Source organism: Mus caroli, unplaced genomic scaffold, assembly GCF_978045245.1.
Source record: "Mus caroli unplaced genomic scaffold, Mus_caroli_1 scaffold_1, whole genome shotgun sequence".
NCBI classification, from domain to species: Eukaryota; Metazoa; Chordata; class Mammalia; order Rodentia; family Muridae; genus Mus; species Mus caroli.
This window is the reverse complement of record NW_028227256.1, coordinates 132,924,884-132,948,246: the sequence shown is the minus strand read 5'-3', so window position 1 is coordinate 132,948,246 and position 23,363 is coordinate 132,924,884. Positions and strand designations below refer to the sequence as shown.

The window sequence follows — 23,363 nt, the reverse complement described above, 5'->3', positions numbered from 1 at the left end:
GGGGGAATCCATGGATGTTAGGGCTGGTGAGTACAGACAGATGGGGGGAATCCATGGATGTTAGAGCTGGTGAGTACAGACAGATGGGGGGAATCCGTGGATGTTAGAGCTGGTGAGTACAGACAGATGGGGGAATCCATGGATGTTAGGGCTGGTGAGTACAGACAGATGGGGGGAATCCATGGATGTTAGAGCTGGTGAGTACAGAGAGATGGGGGGAATCCATGGATGTTAGGGCTGGTGAGTACAGACAGATGGGGGGAATTCATGGATGTTAGGGCTGGTGAGTATAGACAGATGGGGGAAATCCATGGATGTTAGAGCTGGTGAGTACAGACAGATGGGGGGAATCCATGGATGTTAGAGCTGGTGAGTATAGACAGATGGGGGGAATCCATGGATGCTAGAGCTGGTGAGTATAGACAGATGGGGGGAAATCCATGGATGTTAGGGCTGGTGAGTACAGACAGATGCGGGGAATCGGTGGATGCTAGAGCTGGTGAGTACAGACAGATGGGGGGAATCCATGGATGTTAGGGCTGGTGAGTACAGACAGATGCGGGGAATCGGTGGATGCTAGAGCTGGTGAGTACAGACAGTTGAGACTAGGTTGGAAGTGGATAGGAGGTAATTTCGTTTTTTGGTTAATGGAAAACCCAATTCAAACTGGTTGACAATAAAGAGGATTTATTGGTTTATAAAACTGCGAGGGTCCTAAAGTAGGAGGGATTTGGATTTGAATTGAGTGGGTGCTTAATTTGTTTTAATTATTTTTCCTTGATTCTTTTAGCTGTACCTTTCATCAGGGGAAGATCTCATAGCTATAGCTATAGGTGGTCCAGGCCTCAGCCAGAAACCTCAGAGCCCTTTCCTGATTATTACGTGAAAGTTCTGCAGTCTTTTCTTGCCTTTTTCTTAAAACCATTTGATGGTATCTCATCTATGCATAGTAACAGTAAACTCATTACCTCTGAAGTCATGAACTTGTGGCCAGTCTTGATCCCTCTGGAAACACTTGCACCCCACCAAGCGTTTGAAGCAAATCTCAGATACTGCTTTATCTGTCACATTCTCACTGTAATGTCACCGTCTCACTGCTGGCACCACAGGCCCCACCCCATAGCCGAGCATTAGCATCTCTTACTGTTTCATACATTCTTTAATTTTTATTTTTTGGTTTTTTCAAGGCAGGGTTTCTCTGTGTAGCCATGGTTGCCCTGGAACTCACTCTGTAGACCAGGCTGACCTTGAACTCAGAAATCTGCCTGCCTCTGCCTCTGCCTCCCAAGTACTGGGATTAAAGGCATGTGCCACCACTGCCCAGCTTTTGTTGGGATCTGCGAAAGGTCCCCGTGGTTTAAGTTTCTTTGTTTTTGTTTTTTAAATATATAGACTCTCCTTTGTCTCATTTTGTCTTTCTTGCAATTTGCTTGTTGGAAAAAGGACACCGTTCAACGGAATTTCTTGGGTTTCAGCTGTACTACTCCTGAAAATGAACCCAAAGACCTCGTTATCCTCCACGGAGGCACTGGCATATCCATGTTTATTACTTATGAGAGTAGGGAAAGGGACGCACCCTAAATGTTCATCAACAGACGGGTGCTGATGACAGTGTGGTGCCCGTACACAGTGGGATGTTACTCAACTTTAGCAGAAAGGAGTCATGAAGTTGGTAAAGAACGAATGGGTAAGTCTGGAAAGTATAATATTAAGTGCAGTCACTTAGACTCAGGAAAACACACAACTCATTCTTTTACATATCTAAATCCTGGCCTATAATGTATACATGCATACATGTAAAAATAACCCCCCCCATATATATATATATATATGTAAATGTGGGAGGAGCCTAAAAGTCTGGAAAGGAGTCCAAGAGAGGGTAATAATATTAGATGATGAGGAAGGAAGGATGGTGTGCGGGACACATGGGATATGAAAGGTGAAAAGAGTTTCGTAGGAAGCTACAGTCGGGAACAGGCTAGCTCGGAGGTCAGGGTGGATGAAGAATGGAGAGCCTCAAGAGCATGTCATTCTAAGAGTTGTAATGGTGTTTAACACGGTACATGCTGATGAGAAGTAGTTTTGGATTTTGTTGTTTCGAGACAGTCTTATGCATCCCAGTCTGGCCGTGTACATCCGTAGCCAGGGATGGCCTTTAGCTCCTGGTTCTCCTGCTACCTGCCAGGTCAGAGCTTGGTAGGCATGTGCCACTCCACCTGGCTTAGTGAAATGCTTTAGTCTTCAAATCTCCAAAATTATTTAACACGTTTCTTTTTGTCTTCTTTGTTTCTAAGTTGATAATTAGATTTAATGAATTGATTACATTGAGATTTCTTTTTAATGGTATACTGTGTAGGTGAGTTCTGTGTAACAGGTGACACTTCATATCTGGCTATGATTCTGTCATGATATCTTCTTTTGTTCATTGGGATGCTCCTTTCAAAATAAACGTGTATGTGTTGTTCGGTTGCCCCGGGTGCTGTGTGGGAAATAACCCTCACACATTAATAACCTCTAAGCACACACCGGACAGCCCACCCCAGAGGTGTGGGAACAGAAAGCAGACAGAGTGACTTGAAACGCTTACCTCTCATGACTTGTTAAATCAATTTACAGGAAGAAGCAAAGGGAAAAAGACGCGCTAGTGAATATACTAAGGACAAGGTGGAGGCAGGAAGGGCCACATTTCAAATTCTGTTAGAGACCATATTTCTATGCCCATCTTTTCTGCCACGTTAGCTTTTCCTGCTGTTGGTATGGGGATCAGGACAAGAAGTGAAATTCCAAGGAGCCCCTTAGGGAGGCAAAGGCAAATGAGACCTGGAATGAGCATGCCTGCCACAGTTGAAGCTTGCCAGTAAGCTTAATGAAGTCATGGATTGTGTGTTCATTGGGTAGCAAACGTATAGGCCAAAATGGGCATCATTGCTGGGTGACTGGATTAAGGACTCATGAATTTTGATCTTTATAGACCTTTTCTCTCTGCATATTTGCTGTGTCATAAATATTAAGTACCATGTATGTGTATATATCTGTAGCGTGACTATTCAGTATCTAGTTGCTTCATGAACATGAGGGCATCTTTATTTTTTCCATTCTCTCTGTTTGTTAGACCTATACTCTTAACAACTCCAGTACATTCTATTACGTCGCTGCTCACTGACCTTTCTCTTACTTGAAATATCTTAACACAGTTTACTTATGTTTTACAAACTGCAAATGCACTCATGGTTTATAATAGAATCCAACAGTCTTAAAAGTAAAGGCACATTGAGATATAGGGAAGGCGGGATAAATGGTACATTCTTTCCTTTTTTTTTTTTTTTTTTTAAAAGGGGGGGGGGATTGGACCAAGTTGAATGAATCACTGGCCCCTGGGAATCTAAATGGGTATAAAGACTAGGAAGAAAGAGCACTGCAGCATGGATGACCAGAATGTGCAAAGACTCTGAGTGCGGCTGGCAGAGGTGCCATCATTCTCCTCCTGCAGGCAGAGGAGGGATTTTAATTCTTACAGAAGAAAAAATAACTGAAAATCCTTGGGATGGATGGGGGTCTGTGCCATGAATTTGCTTATGTGAAATAAGCAGTTCGACTAGAGAGAATGACTTAATTTTAAATTTTATTTTAATTAATTAAAATGTGTGTGTGAGTGTTCATGTGCTTATGTGCAGGTGCTTTCACAGAGGTCAGTATTACGTGTCTTGCTCTATTGTGCTTCATCTTATTTTTAAAGACAGGCTCTGAACCTGGAGCTCGATGCTTTGGCTATGTTGGCTTGACACCAAACCCCCCAGGACCCATCTGTCTCCTCCCTACTCACCCTCCCCCACCCCGCCCCAAGCACTGGGGTTAGAGGTGTATGCTGTCATGCTCTGCTTTTTATACAGGTGCTGGGATGTGAACTCGGGTTCCTTTGCTTGCATGGCAAACATTTTACTCACTGAGCTATTACTGTCTCAGCCCCAAGTAGGTATGCTTGGAGGGAGGGCTTTAGAGTGAAGATGGAAAGACAAACTAGCGATAAATGTAGAATTGAGATGAACAGTGCTGATCACATGGACCAGAGAGAGATGTTAGCTGACATGGACTGGCTTCTGAATGTTTTTGAGGGCTGAAAGGGAAATAATAATGACAACCTCCTAGGTTTCTGGTGTGTAAGGTTAGGTAAATACTGTAGTTCATTGGTGTGTGAGACTCTGGAAGGTCTCCCTTCGCCTCCCTCTACACAACTACATGTATACATTATTTCTGTATATGTGTTGTACCTGTATAGATGAATATAGATACAAATATATGTGACCTTTGTATTTGACTATGTACTTGGCATTGTACCCCAATTTGCACCTAAATATTTTGCTGTATTTTTAAAGGTAAGTGATTTCTGTTAGGTAATCTCCATTAAGAGAACAGGAAATTAACTATGATATATTTTCTAGTGCACGGCTCATGTTCAGTTTTTGTTTCAGTGTTAATTATTTCTATTTTTTTCTCATTGCAGGATCAAATTCAGGATCATGCATTGTATTTAGTGTGTTTAAATTCACGTTTAATCTTTAATAGTTCTGTAGTTTGTCATGACATGACCATTTGGAAGCCACAAGCACTGAGCTACTGCTGAGCTGAGCTTCCAGCTTTTTCCTTAGACTATATGCTAGTCCTTGCCAAACTACATACGATGTGTGCCTGATAAAAGCAGCCAGATTTCTATGGGAGTTGACTGGCTCACTTCTTCCTGTGTGTTGCTCCTCAGAGCTCTGGAATGCTGGCCTTCCCTCAGCAGATGTCTCCCTCCACCTTGGTTCTGAGTGACCAGAATGGTGATGAGGTCCTGGCATGGGCTCTGGCTGTGGCCCAGTACAGGAGTGCCTGGACTGGACAAACAGGGCACAGAGATCTCCCTCAGTTAAGCTGATAGAAATGCAGTACTTCTGTCCTCCTTGACTTTCTTTCTCACCTTCTTTTCTCTTCATACATCCCTCTTACAGTTCCCACCACCACCAGAGACACCTGTCTCTCCTACAGAAGATGTGTCCTGTTCCTCTTTTCGTAGAACTGTCTTTGCATTCCACAGGACCCTTGGCAAGGGTGTCTCAGCACTTGAAGACAAACCAAATAACCCTAAAGGAACCATGTTCACATAGAAGAAATTTTCCTTACCCACTACTTTCTTCTCAAGGTCATATCGACTTGACAGCCTCTCCTCTGTGGTGACGCCAGGAAGGTTTGTGGGTTGGGGGAGAGAAGCGGTCGCTCCTTTTTCCATTATCCCCCAGTACGTGAACCTCCAGTGTTGATGGCTTTTATTAAAATGCACTTTTATCTTGGAAAAAAATGGGTCACTTAATTACAGAATGTCTCTGAACTTGGATTTATCTAATGTAATGATTGAAGTTAATACAAATCTGGCAGAACTACCACAAAGACATATGTGTTATCTGTAAATCAGATCACGTGACATGTGGTGTTTGTTAGGATCATCTGCCGGCTTCCTCCATTATAAAACGATTCTTTACATTTTTAAATAAAAGACTTAGTTTTCTTTTATATGTATGAGTGTCTTGCCTGCATGGATGTCTGTACACCATGCATGTGCCTGTTAGCAGAAGAGGGTAAGAGGATGCTGGATCCCCGGGAAGTGGGATTGCAGATGATTGTGAGCGTCCATGTGAACACTGAAATTCAACCCAGGTCTCCTGCAAAAACCGCCTATGCTTTTAACCACTGAGTCATCTTTCCAGCCCCACTTGTTTTTCTCCTCATTTTTAGTCAATAATTCATAGTCAATAATTCTCCTCATTTTTAGTCAATAATTCATAGGGATTCATCGTAACCTTGCACCTACTATTTTAGCATCAAGTACTGATTTTGCCTGAATCTATTATAACTGTTGATTATTGCCATCATTTCTCCTCATTTATTAGTTGTTACTCTGTTACAAGGAATATAATCAATTACATTACTTTGTTGTTAGGCATTTTATTGTAACTCAAGTTGCCCTAGGTTTAGCCAGTAGGATTCCTTTCTGTCTGGATCCTATGTCCCTTGACATAACTGCATCATGTACAGCATCTCCTTCCCACCTGGCATTCATGCTCACACATACTTATTACCTGTGTGTGCACGAAGATGTCCTAAGCTAGCCTGCACTTTATCTGTACCAGGTTTTGATGGGAAAATACTAAATACTAAGAAACTATATTTATTGTTTGTGGAATGTTAATTTAGCAGAAAGCCAATACACAGAACATATAGCTACATGTTTCTTTCTCCATGTTTAATCCTTTACCATTTCATACAACACCAAAGTTCCTTCTAGTCTTCATCATATTGTAACCCCTTGGTCATGGAGAAACCTGCCTCCTGCTGTGAGTTTGAGGTTTCTCTGTGGTATCGAAGTGAATTAAGTGTGCTGATGTGAAAATAAGGATCTGGTGTGTGAGAGACCTCAGGTCTCAGGGTAATGGAAGCGGGAGGGGGGACTTAAGCTTGAGAATGTACCGCTTGAGCACAGCATGCACACAGCACTCGCACATTGCTTGGTAGTAAAGTTCAGAGAAGGAAGGACTTTTTAATGGACGCCGTCTGTGTTTAGAGGATGCACTTTATTTTAGTAACTTGTCAAGTGCCTGTTCTATGTCATAGTTCTGTGCACTAGTGACACAGGACATTAGAGTGGGAGTAGGCAGAAAGTGTGATGTAAAATGTTAGGGGATAATTAAAATTGCTAAACTCCGACTTTGGGGAGTTGGCTCTTAATGGTCACCCTGTTGGGGCAGGTACTCTCTCGTTCCTGCCACTTTCCTCAGGCTAGCTGGCTTATGAACTTCTGGCCTCTTCTCCCATCTCTGCCTCCTATCTTGTCTTAGAAGTCCTGCGGTTACAGATCAGACTCAGGTTGTCAGGATTAGCCGCCAGCCGCTTACTCACCGAACTGTCTTCCCAGCTTTTTAAAATATTCTTTAATTGTAGCTTTCTTAGATTCCTGGTGCTGTGATTCTCTCTCCTATTATGGCTGCTTTTTTATGTTTTTCAGGTCAGAGTTTGTCTTACCTTTAATCGAGGTAAGACATTTGTATATTTAAAAATTTGTATATTCAGTGTTTGCAATTATTTTAGAAACTTTTTTTAAGATTTGAAAAGTAAGGCATTCTCTTCCTCTCCTGCCTCTCACTGCTGTGAGAAGTTTGCTCCTCTTGCATTGCATCAGTGCAGTGAGATCAGCAGCTGCCCTGGCTGCTCCCCTGCTGCCTCAGCAACTGTCCTACTGCGGCCGGCCACTGGGCTCAAGCACGGCCAGTACTCATGAGTCGCAAAACCTAGTCCAGTCAGGGCAGTGCTAACATGTTTGACATAGTGCTGCTAAAGACCAAGCACATGAGCAAACCTTGTCTCACATCCTTTGCAGCTACCTCTCATGGTGCTATCTCACTTAGCTGTTCTATAATTATGATTGGTTTTGCTTTTATTCTTGAGTTCAGAAAAGAATGAAACATTCTACCTGTTTTGCCCACTTCTTTTCTAATATGTTGTTTCTGTTCATTTTTCAAAAAATAATTACATTTTGAAAAATAAAACATAGTTCATTATAATCTGTTTTGAGTCTTTTTGTTGTTGTTGTTGTTTTTGAGACAGGGTTTCAGACAGGGTTTCTCTGTATAGCTCTGGCTGTCCTGGAACTCACTTTGTAGACCAGGCTGGCCTCAAACTCAGAAATCCACCTGCCTCTGCCTCCCGAGTGCTGGGATTAAAGGCGTGCACCACCACGCCTGGCTTGAGTCTATTCTTAAGAATAACTTTGAGGGTTTGTTTTAGATGGTGTGGTGGTACAACACTTGTCATCCCAGAACTTAGGATACTCTGATTACTGTCACCTCCCACTCTCTTTGAAACCCCAGTCATTCTGACCTCTTACCCACAATCCTTCTGACTTCTTACCCACAATCCTTCTGAACTCCTGCCCACCCCTCTTCCTATGAGTTTTTTGCTCCCATTCATTTTGTTGGATGACTTGGTGAGTTTAACCAGGACCATGTGTGTGACCAGGGGTTTTGAGCTATTTATTGGAACCTCATGGGCTGACTTAGTGGCATATACAACTAGAGGCAATGTCTGTTCTCCCAGAATCTATGAGTAGCCAAGGAGGGGAGGGCCCTATGAGATAAATGGCTTACTGTTACAGGCCCAGTCTTGTGTAGGCTCACTGCAGGCAGCTCCAGCTGTGGTGAGAACATGATTGCATTGGCTCTGTTATGCCTGGAAGATGGCTTTCACAACCCTACGTCCTGTCTTCCAGCGCTTCCACCTTTTCACCCCTTCTGCGATGTTTCTCAAACCTGAGCAGTGGTTCCTAACCTGTGGATTGAGACTCCTTGGAGAGGGGTTCAACAACCCTTTCACTGGGGTCGCCCGAGACCGTTGGAAACAGAAATACTTATGATTCACAACAGTAGCAAACTGTAGTTACGAAGTAGCAGTGAAAATAATTTTTGGTTGAGGGTCACCACAACATGAGGAACTGTATTAAAGGGTCACAGCAGAAGGCTGAGAGGCACTGCCTTAGAGGGTCCGAATGTCTTTTGGGCTGAACCAGTTTGAGCACCATCACCTGGAGCACCTGTCTCTGTACTGACTGCTGTTCATTGTAAAGAGCTTCCCTGATTGAGGCTGAAGGCAGCCTGTGGGTGTAAACAGGTGTCATGAAAGCAGCACGGGACCTGACAATTTGTGTGTATTCTTTAAGGGATTGAAAAATACTTTATAATCATATTTGAGGTAATCTTTGTTTTTGTTTTTGTTTTTCCGAGATAGGGTTTCTCTGTGTAGCCCTGGCTGTCTTGCCCCAAGACATGCCATAAATAAGAAATCTAGCTCTAAATAGAAAATAGGCTAAAAAAATAGCTTTGATATTCCAAGATCAAAAGGATGGAAGGTGGAAGATGCAAGGCCTAGTGGCTATGTTTATTTTCAGGCTTACCAGAAACCTCAGTTGTAAAAGTCTCCCTTGAAAACAGCTCTGGTACAAAGAAAAGGGAAGCATTTAGAATAAACCAAAGACTGCTTCAAACGAAGGCAGGTGTGGTGGCACACACCTTTGAACCCTGTGCTTGGGAGGCAGAGCAGGGGATCTCTGACTTCAAGGCCACCCTGGACTATAAAACTTACTAGGTTTTAGCCTATTACCTATTTAGAGCTAGATTTCTGTATTTATAGCTGCATGTCTTGGGCAAGATAGCTTCTTAAGTTTATCTGTTGAACACATATAAAAAGGTTGTTAGGATTCATGCTTAGAGCAATGCCTGACACAGACAATGTACTTAGGAAGTGTAAGTATTTACTTGTGTTATTTAATCTGTACATTATCTACTTACCTGGTTCACTAAGATTTTCACTGTGTATGAAAATGTATGAGTGGATGTGAAACCATAAAGTAAACGTTACATGGATGTTTAGATACATATGTGTACCGGCTAGTTTATGTCAACTTGACCAAGCTAGAGTAATTTGGGAAGCAGGAACCTCAGTTGAGAAATGTCTCCACCAGATTGACCTGGCAAGTCTGTGGTGCATTTTCTTGATGGATGATTAATGTAGGAAGGCCAAGCTCACTACTATCCATGTGCTGATGGTCCTAGGTGCTCTAAGAAAACAAGCTAGGCAAACTGTGAGGAGCAGGCTAGTAGGCAGCACTCCTCCATGGCCTGTGCATCAGTTCCTTCATCTAGGTTCCTGCCTTGACTTCCCTCAATGATGATCAGTAGTATAGAACTGAAGACTGAAATAAACCCTTTCCTCCCCAAACTGCCTTTGAGCCTTCTATCACAGCACAGAACCCTAAGATTGTAAGGCAGATAAGCTTGCAATCCTGGTCACTCACTCTTGTTTGTTTGTTTGTTTTTGCATTGGCCAGTGTTTAGATGTCAAGATTACCTATGTTAGTAATTTTTACTGCTATTATAGGAAATAAAATATCCATTCATATATTTCATAACAATTGTTTTAGTATGTTTTTCTTTTTTTCTTTTTTTTTATAATAGTTTTTCTTTAATAGTTTTTCTGCTATGTTAGTAGCTTATGTTTAGGTACTCTGATACTAAAATATAGTACCACCACTGAAGTCTGAAGTTTACAATACTGAGGCTTATGTTGAATTTAAATTTGCCTCACTATTGGGTGAACAATGCAGCTAGGAAGGAGGTGCTTTCAGTTATTAAACGTGAATGATATTTTTAGATGTCTCCAAAATCTCAAATTTATAGATTTGCTCTGACCTCTTTCTGAGTCCTATATTTTCTGCTGCTCGCTGGGTATTTCTATTTGGATATTTTTGCTGTTGTTTCAAACTTAACATGTCTAAAACTGAGCTTACCCTTCGTTCCAGAATTAGTGCGGCTTCTGAGTCTCAGTTTTCTATAATACTATTACCATGCTTTCTGTATTGGTTACTGTCTTAGTTTAGGTTTTATTGCTGTGAAGAGACAACATGACCATGGCAACTCTTATAAAGGGAAATATTTAATTGGGTCTGGCTTACAGTTTCAGAGGTTCAGTCCTTTATCATCATGGCAGGAAGTGTGGCAGTGTTCAGGCAGGCACGGTGCTGGAGGAGCTGAGGTTTATGTCTTGATCATCATCAGCAGAGACTGTATTACACACTGGGTGCTGCCTGAACATAGAGACCTCACCCACCTCCACAGTGACACACTTTCTTCAACAAAGCAACTTCTACTTCAACAAGGACACCTCCTAATAGTGTCACTCCCTGTGGCCTAGCATTCAGACACAGGGCCCATTCCTACTCACACCACCAGTTACTTTTCTGTTGCTGCAGTAAAACATGGTATGCTTCCAGATGGGTAAGAGTTTATCACAGCAAGGAGGCACGGCAGCAAGAGGCAGGCCTGGCAGTAGGGACAGGAAGCTGAGCACTCAAGTCTTGAATCCCCAGCACAAAGCAGAGAACAAACTGGATGTAGGGAGGCCTTTTTCTCTTAAAGCCTGTCCCAGTGGCATACTTCCTTCAACAAGGCTGTACCTTTTAAACATGCCACCAGCTGGGACCAAGGGGTCAGAATCTATGGAGGGCATTCTCAATCAAGCCACTACACTTACGTATAACCTCGATTTCATCATCTCTGATTTTTACCTTGATCTCTGCTGTATGCCTGGGTACTTTCTGATTGTTTTTAGCAATATGATGTCTTCTGTGTACTCACTACGGGCTTCAAATTTATTTCCTTATCCATGTAAAGTAATGTTCCATCAATCTATGATTTTTATAGTCATCAGTATTGATTGAAAGGTTTTAAACAGAAGATCTTATCTAAATAATAGTTGTAACTATTATTAGATTAAAATTAACTATTAGTATTATTAACAGTTCCCCTCAGTAACTTCAGTAGTCTCAGCAAAAAGGGACAAAGACTGGTTGGTTGCAGGGGCTGGGGCCTTAAGGAAGAAGGACCAGATTAATTAGGCAGTCTCAGTTCTTTCATGCAGTAGCTGTAAAGCTTTGGGCAAAGGATTTCTCCTGTCAGATGATATCGGCAGCAAGCGGTCTTTATAGATGGAGCAGGTGCATTTCCTGACTGACTGACTGACTGTAGCTAGTCACTGGCAGGTTTAAGAGCCTACTTGAGACACTGAATTGGGGGGGCACACCTTCATGGGTCACCACACTCTGAAGACTTTCTCCTTGTTCGCTTTTCCTGTTGTATACCTCACAGCCATATCTTCTATAAAGGAAATTTATATCTTTCCTTTTATATCTTAAACCTAGGTAGAAAAATAGACAAACAAAACTATCATCTTGCCTGTTAAAGGAATATTGATATTTTTAGAAAGAATCTCAAGGTCTGTAGTAATATTTTAAATGATATGGGGTTTTTTAGATAGAAATTTTACAAAAATATGAAAAATTGTTTTCTTAACCTTTATAGAAAATGTGCCCGAGGAGCTTGGCGAACCATTTTACACAGACCAGTATGACCAGGAGCACATCAAACCCCCTGTCGTTAACCTGCTTCTGTCAGCCGAGCTGTACTGTCGAGCTGGAAGTCTCATCCTCAAGAGCGATGCTGCAAAGCCCCTCCTGGGCCATGATGCTGTGATCCAGGCATTAGCACAGAAAGGCTTGTATGTCACTGACCAGGAGAAACTGGTAACTGAAAGAGACCTCCACAAGAAGCCCATACAGATGGTAAGGCTTTGCATACCTGAGGTTATTATGACTTGAAATGCATACATTAGTGAATTGTACTATAAAATAGAAGGAAGTAATGTTTGAAATACTTTATGGCATCTGCATCTACACCTAGAGTTTAAAAGTCATCATTTATTTCTAAGTAAAGGAAGATTTTGACAAACCATTTTGGAATATTTGTTTCCATCTAATACCTAGAAGAAACAATTATATAAATTCAAACTATTATGAAATAATTTTACTTTATTTAAAAATTTCCAGTCTTAGAGATTAGCTATAAGAAGTGGAAAATGTATCCTTGACTATTTTTGTAAGGCAAGAATTTGGATTTCTAAATTTTTCTGTATTGGTGAGGGGCTATAGCTAAATATTAGAATGTTTGCCTGGCACTTAAAGGCCTTGCCTGGGTTTCATTCCCAGAGCAACATAAAACTAACATGTAAGGTGCTGGAGAAAATAGCCCACACATGTGAGTGCTTGCTCTGTGTGAGTGCTTGCTCTGTGTGAGTGCTTGCTCTGTGTGAGTGCTTGCTCTGTGCGAGTGCTTGCTCTGTGCGAGTGCTTGCTCTGTGCGAGTGCTTGCTCTGTGCGAGTGCTTGCTCTGTGCGAGTGCTTGCTCTGTGCGAGTGCTTGCTCTGTGCGAGGGCTTGCTCTGTGCGAGGGCTTGCTCTGTGCGAGGGCTTGCTCTGTGCGAGTGCTTGCTCTGTGCGAGTGCTTGCTCTGTGCGAGTGCTTGCTCTGTGCGAGTGCTTGCTCTGTGCGGGTGCTTGCTCTGTGCGGGTGCTTGCTCTGTGCGGGTGCTTGCTCTGTGCGGGTGCTTGCTCTGTGCGGGTGCTTGCTCTGTGCGGGTGCTTGCTCTGTGCGGGTGCTTGCTCTGTGCGGGTGCTTGCTCTGTGCGGGTGCTTGCTCTGTGCGGGTGCTTGCTCTGTGCGGGTGCTTGCTCTGTGCGGGTGCTTGCTCTGTGCGGGTGCTTGCTCTGTGTGGGTGCTTGCTCTGTGCGGAGGCTTGCTCTGTGCGAGTGCTTGCTGTGTGCGAGTGCTTGCTGTGTGCGAGTGCTTGCTCTGTGCGAGGGCTTGCTCTGTGCGAGGGCTTGCTCTGTGTGAGGCTTGCTCTGTGCGAGTGCTTGCTGTGTGCGAGGCTTGCTCTGTGCGAGTGCTTGCTCTGTGCGAGTGCTTGCTCTGTGCGAGTGCTTGCTCTGAGCAAGCATGAGAAGCAGAGTTTGGATCCCAGCAGCCATGTTAAAGGCCAGGCATTGTCCTCTGCAGGTCTGTGACTGTCATTGCGGGGACAGTCAGGAGGGTTGCTGGTGCTTGCTGGGTTAATAGCCTAGCCAAAACAGAGCTAAGTGAGACACCCTGCCTCAGAGGAGGGAGGGTGTTAGATGTGGATGCCTAACATCCTACTTTGGCTTCCACGTGTGTACACCTATGCATATATACATATGCACACATGAAAATAATATTTAAATGTGTAATGGGGCTAGAGAGATGGCTCAGCGGATAAGAGCACTGGCTGGAGCCAAATCCAAGAGGACCCAGGTTTGGTCCTTAGCCCCAACATAGCAGCTCACAACTTTCTGCGGCTCTAGTTCCGGGGGATCTCACACCCTCACACAGACATATACGTGGTATGCACCAGTGCAAATTAAAAAAACTGTAATGGAAAAATTGGAAAAAATGACAAATAGAAGCATTTATGTGTTTCAGTCATGGCAAAACTCTTGCACATTAGATATTTTAGCTTATTTAACAACCATTAACTCATTTCTTGTACAACATACATATAGAAGGTTTCTAAGTGGGTCTGGGATAAGTATGCAGGGAGTCATAGATAATTTGAAGACATAAATCTAAATACATTTATTAAATCTAAGTACATTTTCCAAAATACATGTATCATCAAGAATGTTACTAAAAAGCAGGCCTTGTGAAATGGCTCAGTGGGTAAGAGTTCAAATCCGCAGCACCGACATCAAACAAGCCAGGTGCGATCATGTAACCTGTAACCTAACAGCCTGGGGTGTGGGCCCAGCACAGCTCTGGGCCTACTGCCCCAGCCGTGCTCCCACCTCAGGGCAAGGCTGTGTGGAGGAGTGAGAGTGATGGAGCCGAGCCCCAACCCATCCTGTGGCCTCTGTGTGCACACAAGGGGACACACCCACACATACACAATGATAAAAGGAAGAAAGCCGTGTTGTATAAATTATTTTTCATGAGAATAGGAGTCTTGGGCTGAAGGACATGTATTTAGAAGGGTGTATTTTAAGACTCAGGAAGAGGAAACACAGTCACCAAGGCTGGTACTATCTGGAAATGATTTTGCACTCACTCTTTCTGCTATTATCTCTCTTTAAAACCCTCACTTTAATCCTCTAAGGAACTGAGAACAACTTCTCAAGGGTAACGGCATTCAGTGTATAATAAATAAGGTAGACTGAGCATATTGATCTTCTCTCATGTAAGAGATTTTCAGTTCTCACTGATGGTGTCAGACTCACATGGTTACCCTGACATGTGGACATATGCACACACGTGTATGCATGTCATGTGTAAAGCATTCACTAGCTCTAGGGATAATTAAATTCTGCTTGTGAATATGCCACATTTAGCTCTTCAGGGTTTACTGTCTTTGTTGGATTCAGATGGCAGCAACAGCCACTTATAGTTGGGAGTTTCAAGGTTGCATAGGTAGTTAGGAGCACACGGCAGAGTCTGAAGCAGCACTTGGTTAGGACGCGGGTAGGTATGGCTGGGTAACCCCATGTTCTTAGCACCGCTCACTGTCTCAGTCCCCCTTAATAAGGAGGCAGACGGACCACACTTTGCACAGTCTTCCTAGTGTGGTTGGTATGTGTGAAGATATACTAGGAAGGCACTTGGAGACTAAGTTACAGATAAGGAGTTTGGTGGGTAGCCAATTGCATTACTTAGGTTTCTTTCATCCCGTAAAGCCTGCTGATAACTTTGAATGTTTAATATTTAAAGACTAATTTAAATAACATAGTTTTCCCTGTTTTTCTGGCTCTGACTTGTAGTTTGTTAAAACTTGAGATTAGACTATATCACCTTAACCCTTTGCAGTGTCATATTTACTGACCAGTATTTTAATCATATACTTCAAGTTTTTGTCAGAATTAAAGATTTTTCAATTGTAACTTTTATTTTCATTGCTATTGTAATATTACACTACTCTTTTAAAAGCCTATATGAGAACGTTTCACTAGTAGAATTTTGTTTAAAACCTTTTTAAATGTGAAATAGGAGTTATTTAAAATACCAGTTGCGGGGCCAGGTGTGGTGGTGCATGCCTTTTATCCCAGCACTCGGGAGGCAGAGGCAGGCGGATTTCTGAGTTCGAGGCCAGCCTGGTCTACAGAGTGAGTTCCAGGACAGCCAGGGCTATACAGAGAAACCCTGTCTGAAAAAAACAAAACAAAACAAAACAAAAAAATTACCAGTTGTTCTTTGCCTTGCTTTTAAGAGGTATTGTCTAAATAGTGCTTTGACTCAGCTTGCATGTATTGATACCGGATTCTACAGCTTTGCAATTCTGAATAAGCTGAGTGGGTTTGAGTATCTTTTATTTCTGTGTGCTGCCTCATAGCTTTGGGGGCCGGGGAAGATAATAGTAGCAGAAGTATTATCTTGACTTTTTAAGAGATAGAGCTCTTTCTGATTCTTTTTTTAAAAAAGACTTTATATTTTGTATACGAGTGTTTTGCCCACATGTATATGTGTTCATCATGTTCATGCCTGGTGCCTATAGAGGCCAGAAGTAGGCACTGGGTTTCCTGAGATTGGAGTTACAGATGCCTAGGCTAAGGGAGGCCAGCCATGCAGGTGCTTGGGGCCATGGTGCTCTGTAGAGTAGCCAGTGCTCCTGACAGACAGCCACCTCTCCAGCCCCTTCATTCTTTATTATTATTATTGTTGTTGTTGTTGTTGTTGTTGTTACTAAAGTCTAAGACAATATAAAAGTTGAAGAACTAAATGATTATTCTTCCCTGGTTTTGGCTCTTCCTTCTAACTGTTGGTTGTTAGAGCCTCACACTAGACTGCATCAGCCTCCCTGCAGTTGTATCTAGTGTGAAAATATTCATCAGATGTTAACCTTAGTTTCTTCTGGGAAATGGGGTTAAGATGGGGTGAGAGAGCTCCAGAGTTTTATGTTGCAGCCGTACCACCAGCGAGGGCTCATCAGTGCTGAGTGTCTTACCTAAGCGTGCCCTGCTCTGCGGTAAATCTGCCAGTTAGAATCTGGACAGAGCTGCTGTTTTCTAAAGCACATTTGCACACTTGTAGTTTTTTACTTTTATTTTTGTTTTTGTTTGTTTGAGATGGGATCTCTACATAGCCCTGGCTGTCCTAGAATTCACTGTGTAGACCAGGCTGGTCTTGAACTCACAGAGATCCACCTGTCTCAGCCTCTGAATACTGGAATTAAAGACTTGTGCCACCACACCTAGCCAGTTTTTAGAATTACATGTACCCAGGTATCATCTAGACTAGAGACTGTGAGGGATCAAACTCTCGGTTGTGAATTAATTTCTTAATTTCCAGCCATATTTGTGCATATATGTAGGGAAAAATTTGATGGGACTGGAGAGATGGCTCAGTGGTTAAGAGCACTAACTGCTTTTCCAGAGGTCTGAGTTCAGCTCCCAGCAACCACATGGTGGCTCACAACTATCTGTAATGGGATCCAGTGCCCTCTTCTGGTATGTCTGAAAGAGAGCTACAGTGTACTGTATTTTATATACATAAAATAAATTTTAAAAAATGACATCCATAAAACTCTAAATAAATGTACATATGTATATAATGGAATGAGGTCAATTTTTAAATAGGACTTCTATAACAATGTTTGTTGTTTAATCAGATTTTGTTTAGGAACAAACATTATTATATAAATCAAGGTATTTAATTTATTTTCCCTGTTTTTCATTTTATTATATTTCAAAGACTCAACCTCATGTTTTCTAGAGTACCCACAAACTTCTGATCCTTCTGCATACAGCTCCCTGGTGCTGGATCACAGATAACAACCACCTCACCTGGCTTGTCAGTGGTGGGCATCAAATCAGGGTCTTCCTGAATGTTAGGCAAGCATTCTCCCATCTGAGCTACATTCCCAGCCCCTAGATCTTATATTGATGAGTATAAAAATGAGTAATAATGGAAAGGAGAAGTAGCTTTTTCTGTTTACTTAGTGGTAATTAAAATGGGATGATCTGTCATTGATAAGTAAGGCATCAAATGCTCTCTTCTGGGGGGCTGGAGAGATGGCTCAGCGGTTAAGAGCACTGACTGGTTCTGAGTCAACCAGTCCCATCAACCACATAACCATTTGTAATGGGATCCAGTGCCACCTTCTGGTGTGTCTGAAGACAGCAACAGTGTACTCATACACATAGAAAAAAATTAATCTTTATAAAAATGTTGTCTTCTGAAATGCTAAAACTCTTATAAGGAAAGCTTTATTTATTTACTTGATAATATTTACTTAAAATGTTTTTAGTGGGAGGGCGGGCGGGCAGAGTCTTGCTACCTAGCCCAAGCTGGTCAAAAATTATCTTAAATGATCTTTAATGATCTTTAATGATCTCAGAGCAATCCTCCTGCCTCAAACTTTTTGAATTCTGGAATTATAGGTGTAAACCACTATTTAGCACTCTTGCACACTGTTTTATTATATTACATCCTCAAGGCAGGGTCAGTGAGTTTGTAGCTAGAACACAGAAAGACCGTGGAAATATCTTACCCTCCAAAAGGTTATCTCCATACATAAAGAAGTGGGCTTTTTAAAAATCATGTTTTTTAAAAATCAAGCACTGACCACTGAGAGATCATCTTCATTTGAATAATGAGCTTAAAAAACTTAGGAAAACACTGGGGCAAATCACCCAGTCAGTTGGCAGGAAATGTGTGCTCAGAACTCTGTGTCTAAGCAGTAGACCCTGGGAACCACAAGGTCAATAGAATCATCTCTGTTGGTCCCAGGAAAAGCAGCATAGGATAGGTTAAGTAAGAAGATGGGTGAACATGGTGACTGAATTGACGGAAGTATCTTGTTTATGACAACTTAAAGTGTGACCACATATGGGTCATACATACAGTACACAGTTAGATTGAAGAGACGGGAGTTGAAAGTGACAAGATCATGGAATAAATTATCATAGTTGTCTTTATATTCCTTTCCCCCCCCCACCCCCACCCACCCCGTGTGTGTGTGTGTGTGTGTGTGTGTGTGTGTGTGTGTGTGTGTCTTAGGTCTTTCTGATATTCCTGCATCTGCTTTTCTGTTTTCTTCCCAAACTCCTTGGTAGCTCTTTCTGTTTGTTTGTTCATTTGTTTGCTATGTACCATGCATTATGCTTATACTTCACACACCTGTGCTCATGTAACGTGCGGCTCTTAACAATCGTGTTCTCCTGAGAAAGAGACAGGCTTTGAGAATGTCATAACAGATCACAAGGACAGGACTGTGGTGACAAGAGACGAAGGTCTCACTGCTGCACCTACTAGTATTACAGTAGTAGTGAAGTGAGGAGGAGGCCATAGCTTCTTATCAAGGTTTTATCAAAATGCATTTCAGATGTATGAACAGAACTCGGCTCTAATTTTATTTTTAAACTTTTTTGTTTGTTTATGATTTTCATTTTTCTGTGTATGAGTGTGTGCTTGTGTGTATATGCACTTTGTGGTTGCAGTAGCTATGGAGGCCGCATGTGTAAGTGCTAGGAACCAAACTCAGGGCGGCTGCAAGAGCAGAGTTGGTGCTCTTAACACAGAGCCGCCTCTCTAGCCTCTGGTAGCTGTTTTTAAACAGAGTCCTCTCCCTTTATGCTAGATCTCACTCTTCTGGTTTCTGCTTATTGTACACCTAATTTAAATTCTCCTTTTTTTCTGGGTAGCATATTATATATGCCTTTGTTTTTTTAAAAAAAATTATGTTATTGGGGCTGGAGAGATACTGCAATAGATAATGTGCTCACTGTATGTTTTAAGGATGTAGAGGCAATAAACCCAGTCCTCCTCTTGGGCCAAGTTATTGTTTTTTATTGTTTGTGTACGTGAGTGTGTGTGTGTATGTTTGTGTGCACACACACATGTGTGCTTGTGTGCGTGTGTATGATGGAGATGGGGAGAAAAGGACATGAGATTGAATAGTTGTGGAGGTCAGAGGACAGGCTGTAGTGTTGTTTTTCTCCTTCTACCTTTATGTAGAAGGAAATCTACCAGGTAGTCAGGTTTGTATGGCAAGCCCTTGACCTACTGAACCATCTTGCCAGCCTTACAAGTTTTGAAATGTGCGAAGGAGTTTACTAGATAGGGAAATGAAGGGTGTGATGTTGATAATGTATGTGGGAATATAAGGCAGTGCTGAGTTGTAGCTTTAGCATCACGTCCATACTGGGAGATGGCAGGAAGTTATACTTCAGGATCGATGGACACAGCACCTGGCCGTGAGAAATGTGACGTTCTGGAAGTGAGGAAGAATCACACAGAATAGAGGTTTAACCCCACAGAGTGTATAATCAGTTTGTGTTTCAGAAAGTCACTTTGCTGGTACAGTGGAACAAATGTCACTTGGGAGTTTGAAATTGCTGGGGCCTGAACTACAGGAGCTGGAGAACTGCTTTGGGGCAGGGCTTGTTTTCTGCATTACTAAGGAGTGTGCTTAGGGTCTAGGCTAGTGGGAGATTTACTATATTCGGCCTCTACAAGAAGGCTTTCTTAAGGTCTGTGGGATGGAGCTGAATTTTTTATTTCTCAGAGTTGGGAAATAAAAAAGAGAAGTTAGAAAAAGAGACAGGACTAGGGAAAAAAACAGCCAGTATGTCACCTTTGATTAGTTAATTGGTATTTAAAAATTAGAAGTTAGGGGGCAAAGAGCCCCTTAGTTTTACTATTTTGGACTCTAGGATGAGATATTGTTTACTCTTAGCCCCTTTCCCCATGTGAGTCTGTGTGTCTGTCTGTGTCTGTCCGTGTCTGTGACTTCTTTGGCCTCATGTGGAAGTCAGAAGTCAGTCTCATGATGTCCTTTCTCTTTGGAGGTGGAGTTATAGAGCCGCTGGCTGGCAAGCAGGTACCCAGAACTTGGCCTGCCTCTGTTCCCCTTGAGCTGGGATTACAGATCCTTATGACTGTGCCCAGCTTTTCACTCTTAAAAATTGCTATTTTGTTATTTTATGTATGTGGGTGTTTCTCCTGCTTGTACATCTGCACCATATGCATATGTGTTTCCCATAGGCCAGGAGAGTTCTGTATGCCCTCTTTTTTTAACTTAAAAAATTGTTTAAAAAAAAGGTAAGCTCCCTAGTAGATTTCATCTTATTCCTATAGAATGAAGCTAAAGTAAAGTCCTCAAGAAAACCCAGAGGTCCGCAGCCGTCCCACCCCGCTGAGTGACCCTGGACTGCTGTTACGTAGACTCCCTTCTGTGAAGACAGGGCTGTGGGTCCTGATTATCACCATGTTCTTAGTGCCTAGCCAAGGAGATGCAAAATCAGCAAACATTTGATATATTAGTGAGTTTTTAAGAATTAAATACATTTGGCAAGATCATGTCACTTTTCCAACAAACAAACAAAAGGATGCAGACTTGCTGTGCTCTGTTAGGCTTGGGCTCAGAGCTCAAAGGTTTCTGGTTTGCTGAGGTAAAGGATTAGAGCCCCTGTCTTTGTTAGGGTTTCTGTTCTTGTGAAGAGATGCTATGACCACAGCAACTCTTATAAAAGAAAACATTTAATTGGGGCTGGCTTACAAGTTCATAGTTTAGACAGTTACTGTCATGGCAGAAAGCATGGTAGTGTGAAGACGTGGTGCTGGACAAGGAGCTGAGAGTTCTACATCTGCATTGGCAGGCAGCACTGAGAGCAAGATGCTGGGCATGGCCTGGGCTTTTAAAACCTCAAAGCCTACCCCTAGTGACACACTTCCTCTAAGAAGGCCACACCTACTCCAACAAGGCCACATTTTTTAATCCTTTAATGCCACTCCCTGTGCACCTGTTGGGCCATTTTCATTCAGACCTCAACAGCTCCCTATTGCTGTTTGTCTCTGTAGCTTCTGAAATCAGTGTATAGTGATCCTTCAGTCCTCCTTTTCACACAAAGCTCGTGGGAGACAAGCCTCTCTACTTGCTAGGCTTTTAGGGGACAGCCACAGTGACGTCACAGTGTCACTCCATCTTGTCTTCTGATAAAGCTGATGCCACACAGCCACCTGGAAAAGATTATCAGGCAAGCTTCCCCTCAGAGTTTCTGCAGGTTCACAGCAGCGTTCTCGGGTGCTTATTTTGAGATAATAAAATACAGTTTAGTGTACCTTTGGAACTTGTTTTAGATTTTGAAGTTTGAGACACAATTTTTGGCTTAGAAGCAAGTATTCTAGGAAAACTTACAAATTTGGAAAACTATAAAAACCAGACATTTAGAAATACAACATACATAACTGGTTGCAATGCAGTAGGCATGCCATCTTGTGCAGGGAGAGAACGTGGGTGCCATTTTCCGCTGAGGGCCCAGGTAGCAGCAGTTAGCTGAGCAGTGCTGGATACTCCTGAGCTGCTGTGTGTAAGCTGTCATAAACAGAAGCTTGCTCAGCTCACTTGAGTATATTCTTGAAAACACACGCTCTTCACTTAAGCTGTGACTTGTTAAATGCAATTTACTCTCAGGAGCTTTTAATGGAGCCCCTGGTTCGTGGTCTTGATGGTTAGTTTTTCCTGTTAACATGTTAACATATCTGATTGGTTCATTGGAATTTCATTAATTCCTTAAAGTCTTAATTATTAAAAGATTAACACTAAGTCTAAAGAGTACTTTTAGATTTTATTTCTCACTTAGACTGTACTCCTCTGCAATAAGCTTCTGTCAGTGTTGCAAACATAAAACCAAACTGACTGTAAACCTATACAAATGTTCCTTGAGAAACTTTTAGATTACTTTGAGATATTTTTTATTTGAAATTTTGTGATGAGAAATTAAATGTTTATTCACATTTGAAAAATTGTTCTGAATCGATACATAGTACCTGTACATATTTGTGGGATAAGCATGCCATTTCGATATATAAACACAATGTATAATTACAGGTTCATAATAATTGCATACCTGTTGCTCCAGACATTCGTCATTCCTTTATGGTAGGAAAATTAACATCCCTTTACTGACTCCCCCTGCCCTCCCCTCCCCCCACATACACATACTTCTTTTTTAGTATGTGTGTGTAATGTGTGTGTTCTTATCTGTAAATGTGTGGGCACCTGTGTGGGTGGGTGGGTACCAGAGGATGCGTTTACATGTGGAGGCCTGAGGTGGATAGGAATCGCCATTCTTCCACTGTCTTCAATAAGGCAGATCTCTCAGTTAAACCCAGAGGTCTCTGGGCTGGCCTTATAGATTGCTTGCTCTGGGGATTTTTCTGTTCCTACTTTGTAAGGCTAGAATTGTAGACATGCATCCACAGCCGTCTGTCATTTTCATGGTTCTTGCGGTCCTAACTGGATGGAGAATTTAACGATCCCGTTCTACTAGCTGTCTAGAGATACTCAGAGTCAGTCAGTCAGTTCACTGTGCTATTATAGAGCATGGAGTTTTCCTCTTATCCACATGAGCCTCTGTACCCAGTAGAGCTCTTCCATTTTCCCTCCCGACACTCCTCCTAGGCTCTGACAGTCATTCCGAGTGCTACACTTTAATGTTTTATTTTTTGGCGTGACAAAACTATCCTGTATCAGTTTGTCCAGAGAGTCTTGCAGTCTGTAATGCAAACCATTCACCTTTGTTATTCTCTGTCAAAATTGTTATTTCAGTTTCTTTACATTTCCATATACACTTACAACAGCTTTTCACACAGGCACACAGCTAGGCCCCACTTGTACACTAAAGAAAAACCAACAAAGAATAATACTGTCTGTCTGTAGGACTTTTGAATATGTCCTTTCTTTTTGCAGTCTGCTAAGAAGTTTGTGTATATGAATCATAAGTAGATGTTTTTTTTTCAAGTGTTTTTCCTTTTGTTGAGATAATCACATGGGTTTCCTTACTTATCTTGTTAATATGTGAACTGTTTTTCAAATATTAACAATCTTAGATGTTACCTTGTCTGGTCCTGATATGTTAGCCTCCCTTCCATACATACACACACACACAC

At 42.1% G+C, this 23,363-nt stretch overlaps 1 protein-coding gene across 4 annotated transcripts in view; it reads left to right on the top strand.

Annotated features, from left to right (window-relative positions):
- Camsap2 (calmodulin regulated spectrin associated protein family member 2) overlaps positions 1–23,363 on the top strand; it is a 78,915-nt gene that overhangs the window by 6,876 nt on the left and 48,676 nt on the right. For all 4 annotated transcript variants that reach the window (XM_029476035.2, XM_021175974.3, XM_021175928.3 and 1 more), the window contains exon 2: positions 11,940–12,199. In XM_029476035.2, the coding sequence (XP_029331895.1) occupies positions 11,940–12,199 (260 nt within the window). The remainder of the gene's footprint in view (positions 1–11,939; positions 12,200–23,363) is intronic.